The sequence below is a fragment of the Scardinius erythrophthalmus genome, assembly GCF_964197995.2.
Source record: "Scardinius erythrophthalmus genome assembly, chromosome: 3".
NCBI classification, from domain to species: domain Eukaryota; kingdom Metazoa; phylum Chordata; class Actinopteri; order Cypriniformes; family Leuciscidae; genus Scardinius; species Scardinius erythrophthalmus.
This window is the reverse complement of record NC_138223.1, coordinates 59,639,282-59,658,416: the sequence shown is the minus strand read 5'-3', so window position 1 is coordinate 59,658,416 and position 19,135 is coordinate 59,639,282. Positions and strand designations below refer to the sequence as shown.

The following is a 19,135-nucleotide window of genomic DNA, read 5'->3' as shown; positions in this document are numbered from 1 at the left end:
TTCAGTCCATTTTAAAGGTGCCCTAGAATGGATTATTTTATTATTTTATAATGTTTCCTGGGGTGCCTTTATAATGTTAGTATGCTTTTTAGATCAAAATTTGTTATAATTTATAAATAAAAGGCATATTTCCTAGCCTGATTTCATCCCTTGATTTGAACGCTCTGTTTGAAGGGGCGTGTCTGCTGTGAGACTTCAGTGTTGTTGCCCACTGTTGTGATTGGCTGACATGCTTGCATATGATATATCTGGCATTACATTTAGAGCTATCTGGAAAACTTTTACTATTACAGCTTTTATACGTTTTTACTATTACAGCTATCGGGATTAACGAATCATGAGAAGTTTTTTAAGTATTTAGATCCATTCCCATAACATAAAAGGTTGCAGTGATGACCATTGAGCAGATGACAGCCTGTTGATCGCGTGAATGAAGATCTTATCACTGCAGTGCGATTTACTGATGCATAAACAGTGTTTAATGACTTTGAGAGAAAGATTATCTGTCTGAACTTAAACAATTACACATCAGAAATTCACATAACCCATGGGTTCTCCAGAGGCTCGGATGAAGGAGCTAAAAATATATTTTTGTGTTCATTTGTACATCCAAACACTGAGCAACTACCATGCTTCGTTCGCTCGTTTGCAAGCCACGATGTCTCTCAAGGAAAAAATTATATCGCGCTGGATCTAGACAACACAGTGTAAATTATCGTTAATAAAATCACTACTTACCGCTTGCGGGAATATAATGTTTGTTGAAATTGCCCCCTTCGTCCGTTTGAGACGCAGAGAGAAGCCTGGCTGCTTGATATTGTTCCAGGTTAGAAAAACAGTCCGTGGTGAAATGGGCAGAGCAACTAACAACTTCGAATTAAACTGTAGCGGTATCCGATTATAGATATATAGATAGATAGATAGATAGATAGATAGATGTGATGTAGGTGTTTTTCAAAAACGAGATTTAAATAAGAAAGAGAAAACTATGGTGTTTGAGACTCACTGTATGTCATGTCCATGTACTGAACTCTTGTTATTTAACTATGCCAAGATAAATTCAATTTCACATTCTAGGGCACCTTTAATACCATTTTATCACTCTTTAATGTGGCGCCTCAGATCAAACGAAGCTAAACTCGTTACGTTAGAAAAATTAACTATAGAGAGAAAGTTTTAGAAAATGTTACATGTATTACACCTGATTTATATTAAAATAATCAATATAAAATCGAATTGGAGATAGAATCGAAAGCATGTGAATTAAAATTGAATGGAATCATAAAATTTCTGCTAATATCCAGCCCTAAAATGAATCAAATCAATTTTTTTGGCAAGCCATTCTAATGACAGTGCATTAATAAAAGTATACTTTTACATTAGCTTCGTTTCTGTTTATTTAGTTATATATTTCTGTATCATACTGTATTTAACTGTAAATTCATCCACTCAACTTTACCAGTCATCATGATGACAACATAGATTTGATTTATTTCAAAATGGAAATTAATTCTCTCAAGCATCCATGGAGATGTATGTTTCATCAAAGAGAATTTCGTTTGAACCAAACAAAAAAACTAAAACGTTAATAGCATGTGCAAGTTGTTTGGAGACGCCATTTTAACTGCTTATGGACTGATATTAGCCCGATTAGCGGCCATGTTTAAAGGTAATGTAACTAGTTAAAACTGTCTGACTCATGACACTAAACTCCATAAAGGTAGAATATATAAATAAACACACTTACCTTCCTCATGATAAAGTGAAAATCTCCCGCTATAGCTCGTCAACTTCGCTCGAATTCTGCTAATTAATCTTTCATGATGATGATTAATCTTCTAATTAATCATACGTCACACCACCGTCAACAGGAGGCGCGCTGACTTTGACGGATGTGAAATGCAGCCAATCACTGACGAGGATTCCAGTGTTCCACCAATGAATCGCGCTTGGGCGTGGTCTGGCTGTATGAAATGTGTATGATACTGCAGTAGCATCGAATTTCACATAGAGGGAGATTATACACTCTGAGCATACATTGGCACACACTGAAAAACTCGTACAACAGATTTATAAGGACATATTGAGAAAAAGCGGGAGGTGGTTTGGCGCGGCCTGATAAGCCTTTCTACACTGCTCGACTTATGAGGACATTAGTGCTGTACCCGTAGTTACGGTATGTCCTCATAGAGTCGGTATGTATCCATGGTTTTTGTCCTCATAATCCGGTATGCACCAACGCACACACACACACACACACACACACACACACACTTGCATTCAAAGGGAGGATGATGCACACACATACACACACACTCTTGCGTTCAAAGGGAGGATGATGCACACACACACACACACACACACACACACACACACACACACACTCTTGCATTCAAAGGGAGGATGATGCACACACACACACACACACACTCTTGTGTTCAAAGAGAGGAGGATGCGCACACACACACACACACACACACACTCTTGCGTTCAAAGGGAGGATGATGCACACACACACACACACACACACACACTCTTGCATTCAAAGGGAGGATGATGCACGCACACACACACTCACACACTCTTGTGTTCAAAGGGAGAATGATGCGCACACGCACACACATATGAGGTTCCATTTGTGCCAAAATTCTGTCGACATGCTGTCTGTCTATGCTATGTGTCGTCTTCCATGTCTATGTGTCTGTTCACTGTCTATGTCTATGTCTGTCTGTCTATGCTATGTGTCGTCTTCCATGTCTATGTGTCTGTTCACTGTCTATGTCTATGTCTGTCTGTCTATGCTATGTGTCGTCTTCCATGTCTATGTGTCTGTTCACTGTCTATGTCTATGTCTGTCTGTCTATGCTATGTGTCGTCTTCCATGTCTATGTGTCTGTTCACTGTCTATGTCTATGTCTGTCTATCTATGCTATGTGTCGTCTTCCATGTCTATGTGTCTGTTCACTGTTTATGTCCATGTCTGTCTGTCTATGCTATGTGTCGTCTTCCATGTCTATGTGTCCGTTCACTGTCGTGATTGCCCACGACTCAACTTTTGTCTTTGTCCACTCAACTTACTCCTGTCATCTGTCCTTGTCGTTTGACTGTGTCGTCTTGCGTGTCAATGCTGCATGTGTCATGTGTTTCCATTCTGTCGTTGCTATGTGTCGTTGCTATGCGTCGTTTGCCTCTGTCTTTACTATGTGTCGTCTTCCATGTCTATGCTATGCGTCGTTACTATGCGTCGTTTCCCTCTGTCGTTACTATGTGTCGTCTTCCATGTCTATGCTATGCGTCGTTGCTATGCGTCGTTTCCCTCTGTCGTTACTATGTGTCGTCTTCCATGTCTATGCTATGCGTCGTTACTATGCGTCGTTTCCCTCTGTCGTTACTATGTGTCGCCTTCCATGTCTATGCTATGCGTTGTTGCTATGCGTCGTTTCCCTCTGTCGTTACTATGTGTCGTCTTCCATGTCTATGCTATGCGTCGTTACTATGCGTCGTTTCCCTCTGTCGTTACTATGTGTCGTCTTCCATGTCTATGCTATGCGTCGTTACTATGCGTCGTTTCCCTCTGTCTTCTTCCATGTCTATGTGTCTATTAACTGTCTATGTCTATGTGATTGATTGCCCACATGACTCAACTTTTGTCTTTGTCAACTCAACTTACTCCTGTCATCTGTACGTTTTGATAGTTTGTTTTCCTATTTGAAATGAAATAAGCAGAAACGAGAAAACGGCCCCTTTATTCGTTTTTTCGTTTTTTTTAAAAAAAAAAAACGAAAAAACGAGATCTGCTTTTTTTTTTTTTTTTTTTTAGTTCACAGGCAAAAAACGTTTTTTTTTTGCAAAAAAAAACAAATAAATGACTTCAAAATTCGTTTTCCACACGTGGGCGGCCTGACACTCCCCCTTCCGCCGATTGGTCAAGCAAATCTGAGCATGTGACGTCATCAGTTGTCGCTTAGGTCAGGTCTGTTCAACAAAATAATAGTCCTCTACTACTGTGGCTACAGATTCTTAAACTGTACAGGCAGGTCCTATTGGGCTTTCTTCTGTGCAACTTTACAAGTTTCACAGAAATCTTTACATCAGAAATATTAATTAGGTCATATTAGTCTGCCACCAGCCTGTTCTATTTAGCTGTGCGGAGTTAAATCTGGTGAAGCTGAAGTGGTCCGAGCGGGAGAGGCTCACTGACCAATGTTCAGATCAGCAGTCAGAACTTTTCTTTTAGACAGGGACGGACTGACAATCTGTGCGTTCTGGAAAAGTCCAGAATGTTCGTCCAAGTCTAATTAAGCAATAGGAACAGCCAACAGCAGGGGCACTAATACGATCACTTATGATAGCCTACGTGTAAAAAAAAAAAACACTGAGGAAGAAGAGTCGGCCTATTGCCACTGACAGAAAGTTAGTTTTATAAGGCTGCACTTTTAAATATGCTTACATTATATTTGAATAGTTAAGTTGTAGTATAACAGTGGTCTCCAACGTGGTGCATAGGCCTATGAGTTGCCGGCTAAACACATTCTATAGCCCCAACTTGCCGTCGGGGTTCCAGACTTAGAATAAATGGTATCATTTTGCGACCTTTTCAACTAAACGTTCCAATTTGAACTTTTGCCTCTACAAAATTACCCAAGTCTCTTTGATTTATACGCTGTCATTTGCGTTGCGTATGAGAAACATCAAATGGCAAACGCTCAAAAAGCGGAACAAATTTTTTTTGATCTGAGCAGCGCATTATCAGCTCGGCCCAAAAAACAGCGATCGCGGACAAAGCTGATCTCGATCACGCGAACATTATTACACAGAGCTGCGCGATCCACTGAGAATCATTTAAATTCAGTGCAGAATTCTCTATCTCTATTAGGCTATAAACCCACAAATGACTATGATTTAAGCTTGTAAAAAGCCAGATGAAACAGCGCTGATATTCTCAACATATTGACGCAAAAACAGGCGAAACATTGTTCCGAGAACAGACCAGTTAGAAGACATTTCACACCACAACTTATGAATTAACTTTAGTAAAACAAACTTTTTTGGCAGAAATGTGCCTGTATTCATATAAAAAATGCTGTTATATTAATATAGTCATGTATAAATGTATTAAATGTAATGCAGTAATGTTTTGTTTAGAAGTTATGGCAGTTTATTTATTTATTTATTTATTTATTCATTTATATTTATACTAAACGTTTGGGCAACTGTTTTTGATAACACATACAATAGGTTTATAGAAAATCAACAAAAAAAATCAATATATATTTTCAGAATTTTTCAGGAATTGTTTTTTTTTTTTAAAACGCTTGTACGTCTGAACCAGAATATCAAGATATTTTATTATTTCCCATGATGGTGAAAAGTAAAACAGCTTCACCATGTTATATGTGTAATAAATATTGGAGTATAACAAATAAAAATCCCTTCTAGATTATTTTATCCCTTGAGGTAGCCCTTGCACACAAAAAAGCTTGGACCCTGGTATATAGTAACTATATGTTTTATAATTACAAGTTTGTGTAATTTGGGGTTTCTGTAGCCAGTGACATTTCATTATTTGTATTTTATGGCATTGTACATTTTTTGTTTTTATTTGAAGACTGAGGCTTCATTAATAAACACAACCTCAATTATCATCATTGGTTTTGAGATGTTACTTGCTGTGAATACCTTGTCTGATAGGCTACAGTATTGTGGCATATAGTATCAGGACATCCTGGCTAGTGTCTGTCCCACGCGGCTAGAGGCGAATGGCCGGATGATGGGCCTATTTGGGGGAATGTCCAGGGCTGGCTTTTAGACGCTCCGTTTTGCCACGGGATGGTGATTGCAAATACTGTAATGCCAATCGGCTGATGGTGGGTACCGATGATGGTGAAATACATTTTTACTGAAACTGTAATCATAGCCACGACCCGCAAGAATGAGACAGATGATTGACAGGATGATAGCGGAGGAAATTAAAGGCGCAAGATAACTTCTGTTAACAAAAACATAAATAAAAAAAGTGTTTAATATAAGTGACTTTGTCTTTGTTTTATTGTTTTAGTTGTTTTTAATCAAATAATTGTTAACCACAAACTGAGCCTTCGTTTTAAAGGGCAATTTCCAAATATATTTTATTTAGGCTATTTGTTATAGGTCCATGTACTTTTTCGTTCATTCATTATTCTATTTCAGAATGAAAGATGATTTAAGGTTTTGATATTAAGATAATCTACTTCTTTTTCAAAATATAATGCATAGTGCTATAGGTCTAAGTTTATTAGTCACATTCTTCCACTTGAGTAAACTTAGAATGAACTATCGCTACATATATATATATATATATATATATATATATAGCAAAACTTGGCCACTAAATATTTAATATTCAATTATTTTAATGATCACAATTAAAGTTTTAATTTTATTCAATTGAACAGGCGCAACATTTAGCATTCAATCAAATATTCTAAAAGATGTATTATTAATAATAATGTTATTTCAACATAATATCTCATTATTTCGACATAATATGTGTGTGTGCAACAAGCAAGTGCATTTGTAAATCCGTTGACGCGTGCACTGATTTTTATTAATAAACTAGTATTTTCTGACAGTGTCTGCTGCAAAGATGAAGTTGACGATCGCCATCTCCATAGTGAACGCGCCAATAGAGAGAAATGCACATAATTGATTACATAATCAGAGAGCAGCCTTTTTCTTTTCGTTTTGAATTATTTTGTTTAAAGACATTTCAAGCTTTGTGTATTTGATGTATTTCTCATGTCTGTGTGAGGCATACACTGAGTTTCGTTAAGTTAGGATGAGATGCGCTCCAGTTCACGTGCAATGCAAGTGACCGCGTGGGCGCCTCCATGATTATATTGTCTGTTATATTTATTATCTTATTTATTAAATCCAGGCAATTGGTTGATGAAAAATGTATTAAAATTAAGATACAATTTATACAAAACGAAATTTCACTCTAAAGAAAGGCTTTCTACAAAACAAACCTAATGAAATTGTCAAAATCATGTCTGACCTGCTCCATGTCTCTCGATATATATTGGGCATCCTATCTTACTCCTGCTGTTACCTTTTCATAAATCAACATAAATGGAAAAAAAAATAACATTATAATATTTTAACAAATATAAAACTAAATGTGCTTATTTAATGGCTACAACAGTATAGTAGGCCTACAGACTCTCTATTTGTACAAATTGCTGCACATTCATTTAATTCTGTATTTTGCACACATTGCACACATAAGTTGAAAGGCATTTGTTTAAATCAAGTTCACGGATAATTGTGCGTGCATTTATTAATCATTATGATACTAAAATCATAACAAAGTAGGCTTTGCTATGTACAAAAAAATCAGATGAGCCCAGAATATGAATGCAACGTTTAATTGCATGACTTCAATTTCTATGACTTCGCACGACGGTGTAATTTACTTCCGGGTAAAGATAGGATCAGTCAAATGAAATACAATAAACGTACAAATAAATATTACAAATTAAAAAACGATCGGAAATGTCGTCCAATTTTCTAATACTATTATTTGATGACAACAATACATTTGGAAAACAAAATACAGCCATTTCTGCTTTTTTTCTTTTAAACAAAAAACCAAGCTGCAGCCTTTTTTAAATTTCATCTTTCATTCCGAAATAGAATAATGAATGAACGAAAAAGTACACGGACCGTTATAATATGGGTATTTTATAATACCCATAAAAAAAATAATAAAAAAAAATAGTTTTTTGCCTGTGAACTAAAAAAAAATAAAAAATCAAGCCGAAATCTCGTTTTTTCGAAAAAAACGAATAAAGGGGCCGTTTTCTCATTTCTGCTTATTTCATTTCAAATAGGAAAACAAACTATCAAAACGTACAGATGACAGGAGTAAGTTGAGTTGACAAAGACAAAAGTTGAGTCATGTGGGCAATCAATCACATAGACATAGACAGTTATTAGACACATAGACATGGAAGAAGACAGAGGGAAACGACGCATAGTAACGACGCATAGCATAGACATGGAAGACGACACATAGTAACGACAGAGGGAAACGACGCATAGTAACGACGCATAGCATAGACATGGAAGACGACACATAGTAACGACAGAGGGAAACGACGCATAGCAACGATGCAATAGCATAGACATGGAAGACGACACATAGTAACGACAGAGGGAAACGACGCATAGAAACGACGCATAGCATAGACATGGAAGACGACACATAGTAACGACAGAGGGAAACGACGCATAGCAACGATGCAATAGCATAGACATGGAAGACGACACATAGCATAGACAGACAGCATGTCGACAAAATTTTGGCACAAATGGATCCTCATACACACACACTCACACACTCTTGTGTTCAAAGGGAGGATTATGCTTACACACAAGTAGTTGATATGGGGGACCATGTGTCACTTTTGATTAATGACCCTTGATTTATAGTTTATGGCATATGTTTATGACAGGATATTTCCAGGATATTTATTATGCCCCTATGGTATGTGAAATTTGACCCATGTGTGGTTCTGGTGGGGTTTTTTGAGTATGTGTTTTATGACTGCAATCTGCTTGGTGTGACAAGGAAGTGAATGTTTTTTCAGGGGTGTTTTTATTATTGGTGGAATTAATAATAAAGTCCACAGATTGGCGAAATTATGAACATGAAGAAATCTGTCATGGATTTGTTTTGCAGATGACGATGCATTGTCCATAATGTCTGTGGGGGAATAAAAAACGGGGTGAATGAAATGAAGAAATAGCATTGACAAATTAAATAACGTTTTTTATTCCCCCACAGACATTATGGACAATGCATTATCATCTGAAAAAAACGAATCCATGACAGATTTCTTCATGTTCATAATTTCACCAATCTGTGGACTTTATTATTAATTCCAATAATAAAAACACCCCTGAAAAAAACATTCACTCACAACACACACACACACACACACACACACACACACACTTTCTTATGTTTCCTTAAAAAATGAATGTGAATCTTGTGTGTGTTTTATAGTGTGGATCATTGTGGAGAGTTCAGAATCACAGCAGGATTACGCAAATGTAGGTCTACACACACACACACACACACACACACACACACAATCATTCAGTGATTTATTGTTGATTTGTGTCATTTAGTGAAATGTTTCTCTTCTTGTGTTCAGATGCCTGTGATCTCACACTGGATCCAAACACAGCAAACCCTCTTCTCCTTCTGTCTGATGAGAACAGGACAGTGACGAGTATGTTAGAGGATCAGCCGTATCCTGATCATCCAGAGAGATTTGATTGTGTTCCTCAGGTTCTGTGTGGAGAGAGTCTGACTGGACTCTGTTACTGGGAGGCTGAATGGAGCGAAGAAGAAGCTGTTATATCAGTGACATATAAAGGAATCAGCAGGAAAGGAGAGAGTGAAGACTGTGTGTTTGGATGGAATGACAAATCCTGGAGTCTGTTCTGTACTGATAACAGATTCACTGTCCGTCACAATAATAAAGCCACTGATATTCCTGTCGTCTCTTCATCCTCTAAGAGAGCAGGAGTGTATGTGGACGTGTCGGCCGGCACTCTGTCCTTCTACAGCGTCTCTGACACACACACACTCACACACTTACACACACTCATCACCACATTCACTGAACCCCTCTGTGCTGGATTTAGACTTTATAAGATTAACGCCTCAGTGTCTCTGTGTGACATTAAACAGCGTCCTGAGAGAAACAACAGTGATACACACACAACCGGGTGAGTGAAATATACTGTGTCTTAGTGAAGGATTTCTCCAGACTGAATAATAGTTCAATCCTCTGTTCTTCATACATCACTAAACACTAGAGATGCACCATATTGGGTTTGTGCTGATACTCCATATGCTGATATTTCACATGTTTTGGCCAGTACCAATAAATACATATTTTCCTTTGTTTTGAAGCAACACAGAGTCTCTCCTGTGCAGAGACTATAAACACATTATTCTTCATTTTAGTTAGTTTAGAGTAGCGTTTCTCAACGGGGGCGTTTGGATAGTGTTGGGGGGCGGTGTGAACGAGGCAGCAGAGAGGGGGGCGCTCAGGCACAATTGGGGGGCGTTATTCATCACAAATTTTAAGCCTCTGACAACATATGGTCAGTGCTATTAACCAATCTAAAGTGTTGAAAATAGCTTGAAAGCAAATCTCTTAACTCTATTGGACACTTCAACTGTCTGACAATCCTCGTAACTCCTCCTCTTCTTCACTCCGCGACGGGAGGGAGCCGCCCTCGCGGCATTTTGTCTCCTCAGGATTGAAAGTCGCAATGATTAAGAAATCCTCGTTGAGCAACACGTAAAGCAATAAGCCTTAACTTAATTTTATCTGTGTTAAACTATGATATCAGTTATTGATGTATTTTAAATGTCTGCTTATTACTAGGCTTATTATTACTAGGCTTATTAGCCTACGTGTGCATTGACGTTTTAAAATGTATCTAATATAATACTTGAATTGAATTAAATGTTTTGGATACCAGCATTACATTATTGTTTTTATTATTATTTTACTGACTCGAAGTTGGCACTGTGCATGTAAAATACCCCAATGTATCAAGGTTTTATTTATGGGAGAAAAAAAGGTCTGTCTATGGTGCCAAGTAGCCTAAGCCTATCTTTGGATAAATAACTCTGTCTGTTTTTTAGACAATAATAAGTTATAATAGTTACGGTATGTAACCACAATCGTTAGCTTTGGTTAACTATTGAAGCATTTTATCTTGTCAAAAGGCTCAACGCGACCGCCGACTTTGTTTGCGTGCAGATTAATTCACCGCAGACTTTGATGAACACTGCTGGCAGCAGCGACGTCTGTGTCCGAACCTCTTATCAATGACAGCGTAACCTCGTATCTCCCTGCTCCCAAGTCATAAATCTCGTATCTCCGATTAAACATGATTTTGGGGAAATGTTGTGTTAATGTTGGTATACAACAGTATGATAGCAATAATGGTTTTGGAGATACGAGGATTCCTCCCGACAGCGACGATATACAATGTTCATTTGAATGTAAAATAAAATTATGTCTGTACAAATTAATGAATTAATATTTAAATGTTGCTAGTAGCCTACTCAGACTTGCCGGCAAATGATCTCCATAGCAACGCCTAAAAACAAATGCCGCAGAGTGGTAGAAAGAATGCTGCTGAGGACTTCACAACTCTGCTTCGCGCAGTCAAATGTATCCAATCAAAATGTACACAAGCTTCGCGGTTTAATATTGATGTCCAATCAAAATTCACACTAGCAATTACGTAGGCTAAAACATTTTTGATATCAAAACACATTCAAACATCATGGCGGAAAACAAGAAGAAGTGCAGACAGTATAGTGTTGAGTACATTAGATATGGCTTTATTCCTTCACCTACGAATATCCAGCTCCCGATGTGCCTGCTTTGCCAGCAGGTTTTCTCTAACGAGGCAATGAAACCGTCCCGTCTAAAGGAGCACCTAACTAAAATTCACCCTGATAAGGCATCCAAGGATGCTGCGTATTTCCAGGACCGTAAGGAGAAACTTTCAAAACAGTCCATCTCCAAGATGTTCGCTAGGAAGGTAAACCAGACAGAGAGTGGGTTAGTGGCCTCCTATAACATCTCTCTCCTGATAGCGAAGTCCGGGTTGCCATTTACAGTGGGGGAGAAGCTGGTTATCCCAGCGATTAAAGAGGCCATCTCCACTGTCATGGAGAGAGACCCGTCGCCAGTGATGCAGGCCATCCCGCTCAGCAATGACAGTGTGGCTCGGAGAATAAAGGAGATGGCGCTGGATACTGAGCAGCAGTTGTGTGCCACACTGCGTGAAAATCCATTCAGTATCCAGCTGGATGAAACCACAACAATAGACAATAATGTTCTGCTGATGGCGTATGTGCGTTATATGTCTAAGAGAGATGTGGCTGAGGACGTTTTGTTTGCCAAATATCTCTCCACTGACACACGAGGGGAGACGATCTTCAGGGCTCTGAGTGACTACCTGCTGGAGAACTGTATTCCGATCGTCAACATCCTCGCCTGTGCCACAGATGGAGCTCCCGCTATAGTTGGCCGGTACCGTGGCTTCGCAACTTTGTTAAAGGAGCGTGTACCGCAGGTGTTAACAGTGCACTGCATGTTGCACCGTCACAATTTAGTGGCTAAAAATATAAGTCCTTCTCTCCACCAGTCTCTGAACATCGCTGTCAGGGCCATAAACAAAATTAAGTCCCATGCTCTGAACGACCGGATCTTCAGGCAGCTGTGCGGGGAGAATGATGAAGCGTTTCAGCGCTTGCTGCTCCACACCGAGGTACGCTGGCTATCCAAGGGCAACTGCCTGGCTAGGCTGTGTGAGTTGTTCACAAGTGTCCTGGAGTTTCTTGCCGGTGCCGACGCAGCTCTAAGGGACACGCTGTGGTCCTGCCGCGGTGACATCTTTTACCTGGCAGATTTCTTTGGGAAGATGAATGAAGTGTCACTCAAGCTCCAGGGAGATGCCGTGACACTGGTCCATTCAAAGGCCACCATCTGCAGTTTCCTCGCCAAGCTGGAGCTGTACAGACAAAATCTGAGCAGGCGTCAGTTCAATAATTTCCCTCAGCTGGCCAAGGTAGCCTATTGTTATTGTTATTGCTATTATTATTATTAGGTATATTTTAATTTACAAAGGCATCGTAAAATAATCTCAATAACGTTAACTGCCGGAGCTGTGAGCAGGCGTCAATTCAGTAATTTTCCTCAGGTGGCCAAGGTAGCCTATTATTATTATTATTATTATTATTATTATTTTATAAGTATTATTCTTAGGTATGTTTTAATTTACAAAGGCATCGTAAAATAATATCAATAACGTTAACTGCCGGAGCTGTGAGCAGGCGTCAATTCAGTAATTTCCCTCAGCTGGCCAAGGTAGCCTATTATTATTATTATTAGTAGTAGTAGTAGTAGTAGCCTAGAATTATTATTATGATTAGTAGTATTATTAGTTATATTTTAATTTACAAAGGCAGCGTAAAATAATCTCATTAACGTTAACTGCCTTTCTGTACTTGGGTCAATGACATGACGGGTCATTTTTTTTGTCCAAAGGCCTTAATAATAAATAAAAAAACAAATATATAGCATCCAAAGTATGTAAGGTAGTACAACTTGATCTCTTTTACTGAATCCAAAAGGTTTTAATTATATTTTACTACATATAAAGGTCTTTTAAAGATTTTGAAGTGTCAAAAAGTGTCATTCGGTAAAACCGATATTGTAAATATTTAAATGGAATAATATTGTTTTTAATAACTAAACTAAAACTAAAGGAACTACAATAATACAAATATAAAGCAGATAAGGCTCTTTTTTTACATTTCCCCTTTTCTCCTTTCCCTGTGCAATGTTTTACTTGATGTTGGAGTGTTTCGAGTAGTCCAATAAATGATTACATTTATGAGATCAGTGATAATTTGTTTTAATATTTCTTATGTGGTACACACTATATACTATCTCAACATCAATGTCAAATCAGTTTCAAATCAGTGGTTAAACCGAATGACATTTTGGTGACATTTCATCCATCTTGTAAAAAATGACATAAAACAGTGATTAATTGATTGTACAAACCACAAAATCTTAAACTAAGTAAACTAAAAAATGGTTTCAAATATACCGGTAGTTATATCTCCATTCTATTTTTTTTACACTTTTAAAAACCTTATTTGTCAATGACCCACTTACATTCAGGTGGTTGATGAGCTGACCGATAACCACCTGCTGCGTTACACCGATCACTTGAGGGCAGTGAAGGCGGACATGGAGATCCGTTTCAGGGACCTCGATCAATTGGATGTTCCTGAATGGGTGATGGAGCCATTTCAAGTGGATGTGTCTAGGAGTGAGGCCGAAATTCAGGAAACTCTCATCGACCTCCAAAATGATGAGGAGGCCAAGGCAACCTTTCGGGCTTGTGGCTGGCGTGTCATGTGGGCCACGCATGGTCAGCGTTTCCCTCTTTTATGGAAGAGGATTCGTCTTCTGCTCCTTGCTTTTCCGACGTCATACCTTGTTGAGCAGGGGTTCAGTCAAGCTTTGCACATGCAGACGAAATACCGGAGCCGTCTCAATTTGGTTACCTCAGGCGCACTTCGGCTCAAGCTGACATCCTTGTGTCCTGACGTTAAAAAGTTGTCTGCCAGTCACCAAGCTCAGGGCTCACACTAATGACCGTAATTAATTACGGTGGCTGTATGTCGTCGTTGTTTGCACCTTTGTCATTTTTTCTTCGGTTCAGTTCAGGTGGCCGAGCTGTTGTCGTCTTTGTTCGTCATTTGAAATCAAATGACCGTTTGTAGGCTATTCACATTTGAAGCCACTTGATTGGTTAATCACAAAAGTGTGTGTGTGTGTGTGTGTGTGTGTGTGTGTGTGTGTGCGTGCGAGCCTGAATTTGTTTGAATTTTAAATAAATACATTTGCAATACCTTTCAAACAATCCATGTGTTTTTGCTTTTTTTCCCCAAACACAATATTTCTCAACTTGAGGCTTTTGCATGTTGGTTAAATAAACTAAGCAACTTTTGTTTCAGTTTCAGTTTGTTTCAGGGGAGGGGGGCGTTAAGAGGATCATGAAGAGGTCAGGGGGGCGTTTGTTCAAAAAAGGTTGAGAAACACTGGTTTAGAGCTAAATCTATTTCTCCTTCAGTTTCAGAGTTGTGAGGTCTCTGTGAATAGGGCTTAAGACTGATTTACTGGTATTTCTCTAAAGCTCCTGATCACACACGATCTCTAAACTGTAATTTGCTATTAATTTTCTGTAATTTTCTAGCTGTAGTGTGATCTTCTTTTCTATTAATATTCCTGCAGACGAGGAATAAGACAGAAATAGTCAAATTCACTCAGTATTACTTGATCTATTCCAGCACTCCCTCAATTACAATCAAGCACAATTAACTGTAGACAGTTGTGTTGTAAGCAGTAAAACAGTCCAGTTCTTTATAGTCAAACTCATTTATTATGTTTGATAATGCACATTTCTGTCCACCCCAGACTGCTGATGGTCTTTATCTGTCCACCTCTGTGAAAATATCCACAGTTAAAAACACTGATTTATAGAAGACTTGACACATTATTCAGCTTGAGCTTATTGATGGAGAATATAGAGTTCATGTTGGCTAGTTAAACATAAACATAACTGGACAATTATGTGTGAATTAAACTCTCATTATAGTATATATGTGTTTGTTATATTAGATTGTTTGTTATTAGTGAGTGACATCACAGGTGTCAGTCGCAGCATTATATACTAGCTTTATATTTTCTCTCTGTCAAACTGCCTGTCAAATAGTTTTTATAGTAAACTGTTTGTATGTTGTTGGTTTTGAATTGTTGGTAATACTTTACAATAAGGTCCCATTAGTTAACATTCGTTAATGCATTAACTGTATTTGTTAACGTTAGTTAGTCAACTGTTCATTGTTAGATCATGTTAGTTCAGGTCCATTAAATAATATTGACAGATACAACTTTTGATTTTAATAATGTATTAATAAACATTGAGAATAACATTAACTGAGATTAATAAAAGCAGCTGACTCTTTGCTTCTGCCTTCTTCTGGTTCTTCACAGGTTCTCTCAGCCCAAACCTTCTGGGCTTGATATTCACCCGCTGCTGAACTGTCAGTCTTGTGTCCATATAGCTGATTCTGATCAGTGGCTTCAGATTGAGCCGTCGGCCTGTACAGATGAAGGAGGGTCAAAGTTCAGGGTCAGCACTGACCCAGGCCGTTACGAGTGTGTCAGGACCAGAATGCGATGGGTCTGTGACTGTGTCGTCACCCTTCAGTACCGTACCGTAGACGGACTCTTCCTCAACGCAGAGCTGGAGAGGCTGCAGTGCAATCGGATCGGTCCAGTGATTGACGTGACGGTGATCTCAGGGAAACTGGAGGAAGTTCATCTGCCCCATTACGCCTGTTTAGGAGAGTCTGACCCCTCTCTCAAAGATGCTGTGAAAGTCCTCACCGTAAAAGACGAGGGAATAACCACAGAACCTGTGCAGTTGACCCGATTCCATGCTAAGATTGTCCAACCATCCTTCTCTATTACAACTTTAATAAGTCAGTTAATTGGATGGGGAAATCTTCACGAACACTGTGATCTTCTTCTCTACATGTGTTCTACAGATCCTATCATTCTACATCTCTACTTTTTTCCAGTTGATGACTGTGAAAAAAAAAAAATTGAGGAAATTGAAAAATCCTTTTCATCATGCATCATCAGGCGTCCCAGACCTGGCAGGCCATTTCGGATGAACACGCCACACATTCTTGATGTTCCTGGCGTTCCTGATGTTCCTGGTGTCTCTATCGATCCCAAAGAAGGGATCACACTCACAAGAGAAGCTCCACCAAACTACTTCAGGGTCAAGACTCGTCTGGAGAATGATCTTCAAATGACTCTTATCAGAGAAGAGGATAAGGAGGAGGTCTGGACTACAACAATTGAGAAAGATGAACTTGATCAGATTTGTCCTATGAGAGACGAGCCGCGTCTGAATAGTGAGGAAGGTAAATCACAGTTTTTTGATAACCACTGGCCAGATCTCATTCAGGGGGTTACAAATGTCCAGATCATTGCAGATAAACTCTGTCAGCAGAAACTAATTCATGAAGAACAATATTCAGAAATCACACATGACAGTTTAGCCAGTCAGGAGAGCGTGAGAAAGATCTGTGATATCATACTGTAACGCTGAGGTTGAAGCAGAGGCAGAATCCAGATCCACATGCAGCAAACTTTATTAAACAAACTTCACAAATGCAGACATAGACTCAGGTCCAAGACTCGGGAACAGAACAACATACAAAAACACTGACACAAGACACAGGGTTTAAGTACAGAGGCAAATAAGCTAAACAAGATAACAAGGGGCTGTGGTTAACCAGAGACACCTGGGGAGACTAATAGGCATTAAACATAACGGGGAACTGCTAAACATGGGACAAGACAGGGGAACACAGACATGAATCATGACACATACGTATGTATAGTGACACTGTGAAACCTAAATTAATCTCAATTCTTCAGAAAGAGGAGCTTTACATTGTAGAACATCTTTACGATTCTAAACTATGAGCTCAAGGTGAATATATATATATATATATATATATATATATATATATATATATATATATATAAAGCTGCTCTAAAACCGCAATGACATGTTTTTCAAGAAATTAATTTCTAATAACATTGCAAAAAAATCTCATAAATATTTTATATATTTAAGTAGTTTTTTCCAATGCAAAGTAAACTTACTGCAGGTAAAGTGAATTTGTATCAAGGTCTAATAATATTGTTCTTACTTATTGGTGAATTGCCATTGTAAAATCCAACAGTTGTTCTAACTAACACTTTTTAGTAAACTTTACTTAATGTCTCGTAAATGTCGGTCTAGTGTGAACTTGAACTTGAACCGCGCTAGCATCTCTCTCCGCGGAAGCTTTGCGTTTAAAGAACTAATAACATTTTTCAACTCAGATCCATATTTTGTGTCTAATTATTTACTTGTGTGGCAAGTAGCCGTGTAATAAGCGGGATAATGTACATCCAGCCGGTTGTTATCTCAGAATAAATTCTATTAGTAGAAAACCTGTAGTATTTTCGAATTACCATGTTTTCTACCCTCATATCCCCCTGAGATGAGAGATTTATGTATTTTTTGTCTAGAAAAAATCCTCCGATGACGCAAAAATTGTCATTTCGCAAAAATCGTCAAAAATCGTCATTTTGCGTCATCTGAGGATTTTTTGGCCAGAGGCTAAAGACTACAGCCAGTAGGAGGAGCTGTCCCGCATGTTTTCAACCCGCCTATAGGAGGTGGGTTCTCACTCACAGAAAGTACACATAGTATCAGCCGTCTTTCTTTGGAAGCTAAGCTAACAGGCTCTTGTTCTGTGGAGAAAGCTGAGTAGTAGGAGAAAGCTGAGTAGTAGGGATTACCATCCTCTTTTTCCCGGACATGTTCAGCCGTCGAGATCGTCCAAAATGTCCGGGATTCGGCTTTTGGTTTCTGCAGTCGCCATTCATTGTTTACATGCACACCTTTTGTTTCAGTCTAACTGAATTCATTCCGATTGGTGAATTTGAATGTAGCAACTAGTGTTTACATGAACGCTAAACAAGTGATCAGTTGATGTGCGTTTTAATGTGCTAAGAAAATTCCTGCTCCTCCGTGAGAGATACGAGATCGGTGCGTCTCAGTAATGACGCCACCAGCCTCGCGCCGTTCTCCCGCGGCCCTCAGCCTCGCCCTGCTCGCCACAATAAACATAATGAATGGCGACTGTAGAACGCAAAAGCCGAATCACGGACATTTTGGGCGATCTCGAAATACCGGGCAAACTCGTCACGGAGTTTTACTAGTAGCCTAGCCTTCTTGTTTTCAACTGCGCTCTCTAACTGGTAGGCGTGGCTTGGGAGTGGCCTCCTAGGGCAGCGAAGCAAGTGCATTCTGGCAGTTGTTGTCTTTCATCCACATAAGCCAAAAATACATTTTCTGGCTTTTCACAGTCTAGAAAGCTCCAAATTATAAAATAATTTCACATTTCTTCTACATAAATGACCTATTTTAAATACACATTCATCTTTCCAGAGGTGAAGTATCCCTTTAACTTTATCTCTCCTTGTAGTGGTTTCTTATGGTGGCCCAGTAGTGCACATCACAATGAAATAAACAACACACCTGAAATGAGCCACAACACAATGAAATCAGCACAACACAACAACATATCTATATATTAGTGCTGTCAAAATTAGCGTATTAAAGGGATAGTTAAAAAAAAATGAAAATGACCTTGAAGCCATCCTGGGTGTATATGATATTCTTCTTTCAGACGAACACAATCAGAGTTATATTATAAAATGTCCTGACTCTTTCAAGCTTTATAATGGGAGTGAATGGCTGTTTGTCCATCAAAGCACATCCATTCATGATAAAAGAGCTTGACGCGTCTCTGGGGGTTAATAAAGGCCTTCTGAAGTAAATCGATGTGTTTGTGCAAGACAAATATCTATATTTAAAACATTATAGACTACAATTACTA

General features: G+C 38.7%; 1 protein-coding gene across 2 annotated transcripts in view; it reads left to right on the top strand.

Annotated features, from left to right (window-relative positions):
- Positions 1 to 19,135, top strand: part of LOC308687551 (NACHT, LRR and PYD domains-containing protein 1 homolog) — a 75,445-nt gene that overhangs the window by 51,345 nt on the left and 4,965 nt on the right. For both annotated transcript variants that reach the window (XM_081360154.1, XM_081360153.1), the window contains 3 exons: positions 9,050 to 9,096; positions 9,201 to 9,780; positions 15,657 to 16,597. In XM_081360154.1, coding sequence (XP_081216280.1) covers positions 9,050 to 9,096; positions 9,201 to 9,780; positions 15,657 to 16,597 — 1,568 coding nt within the window. The remainder of the gene's footprint in view (positions 1 to 9,049; positions 9,097 to 9,200; positions 9,781 to 15,656; positions 16,598 to 19,135) is intronic.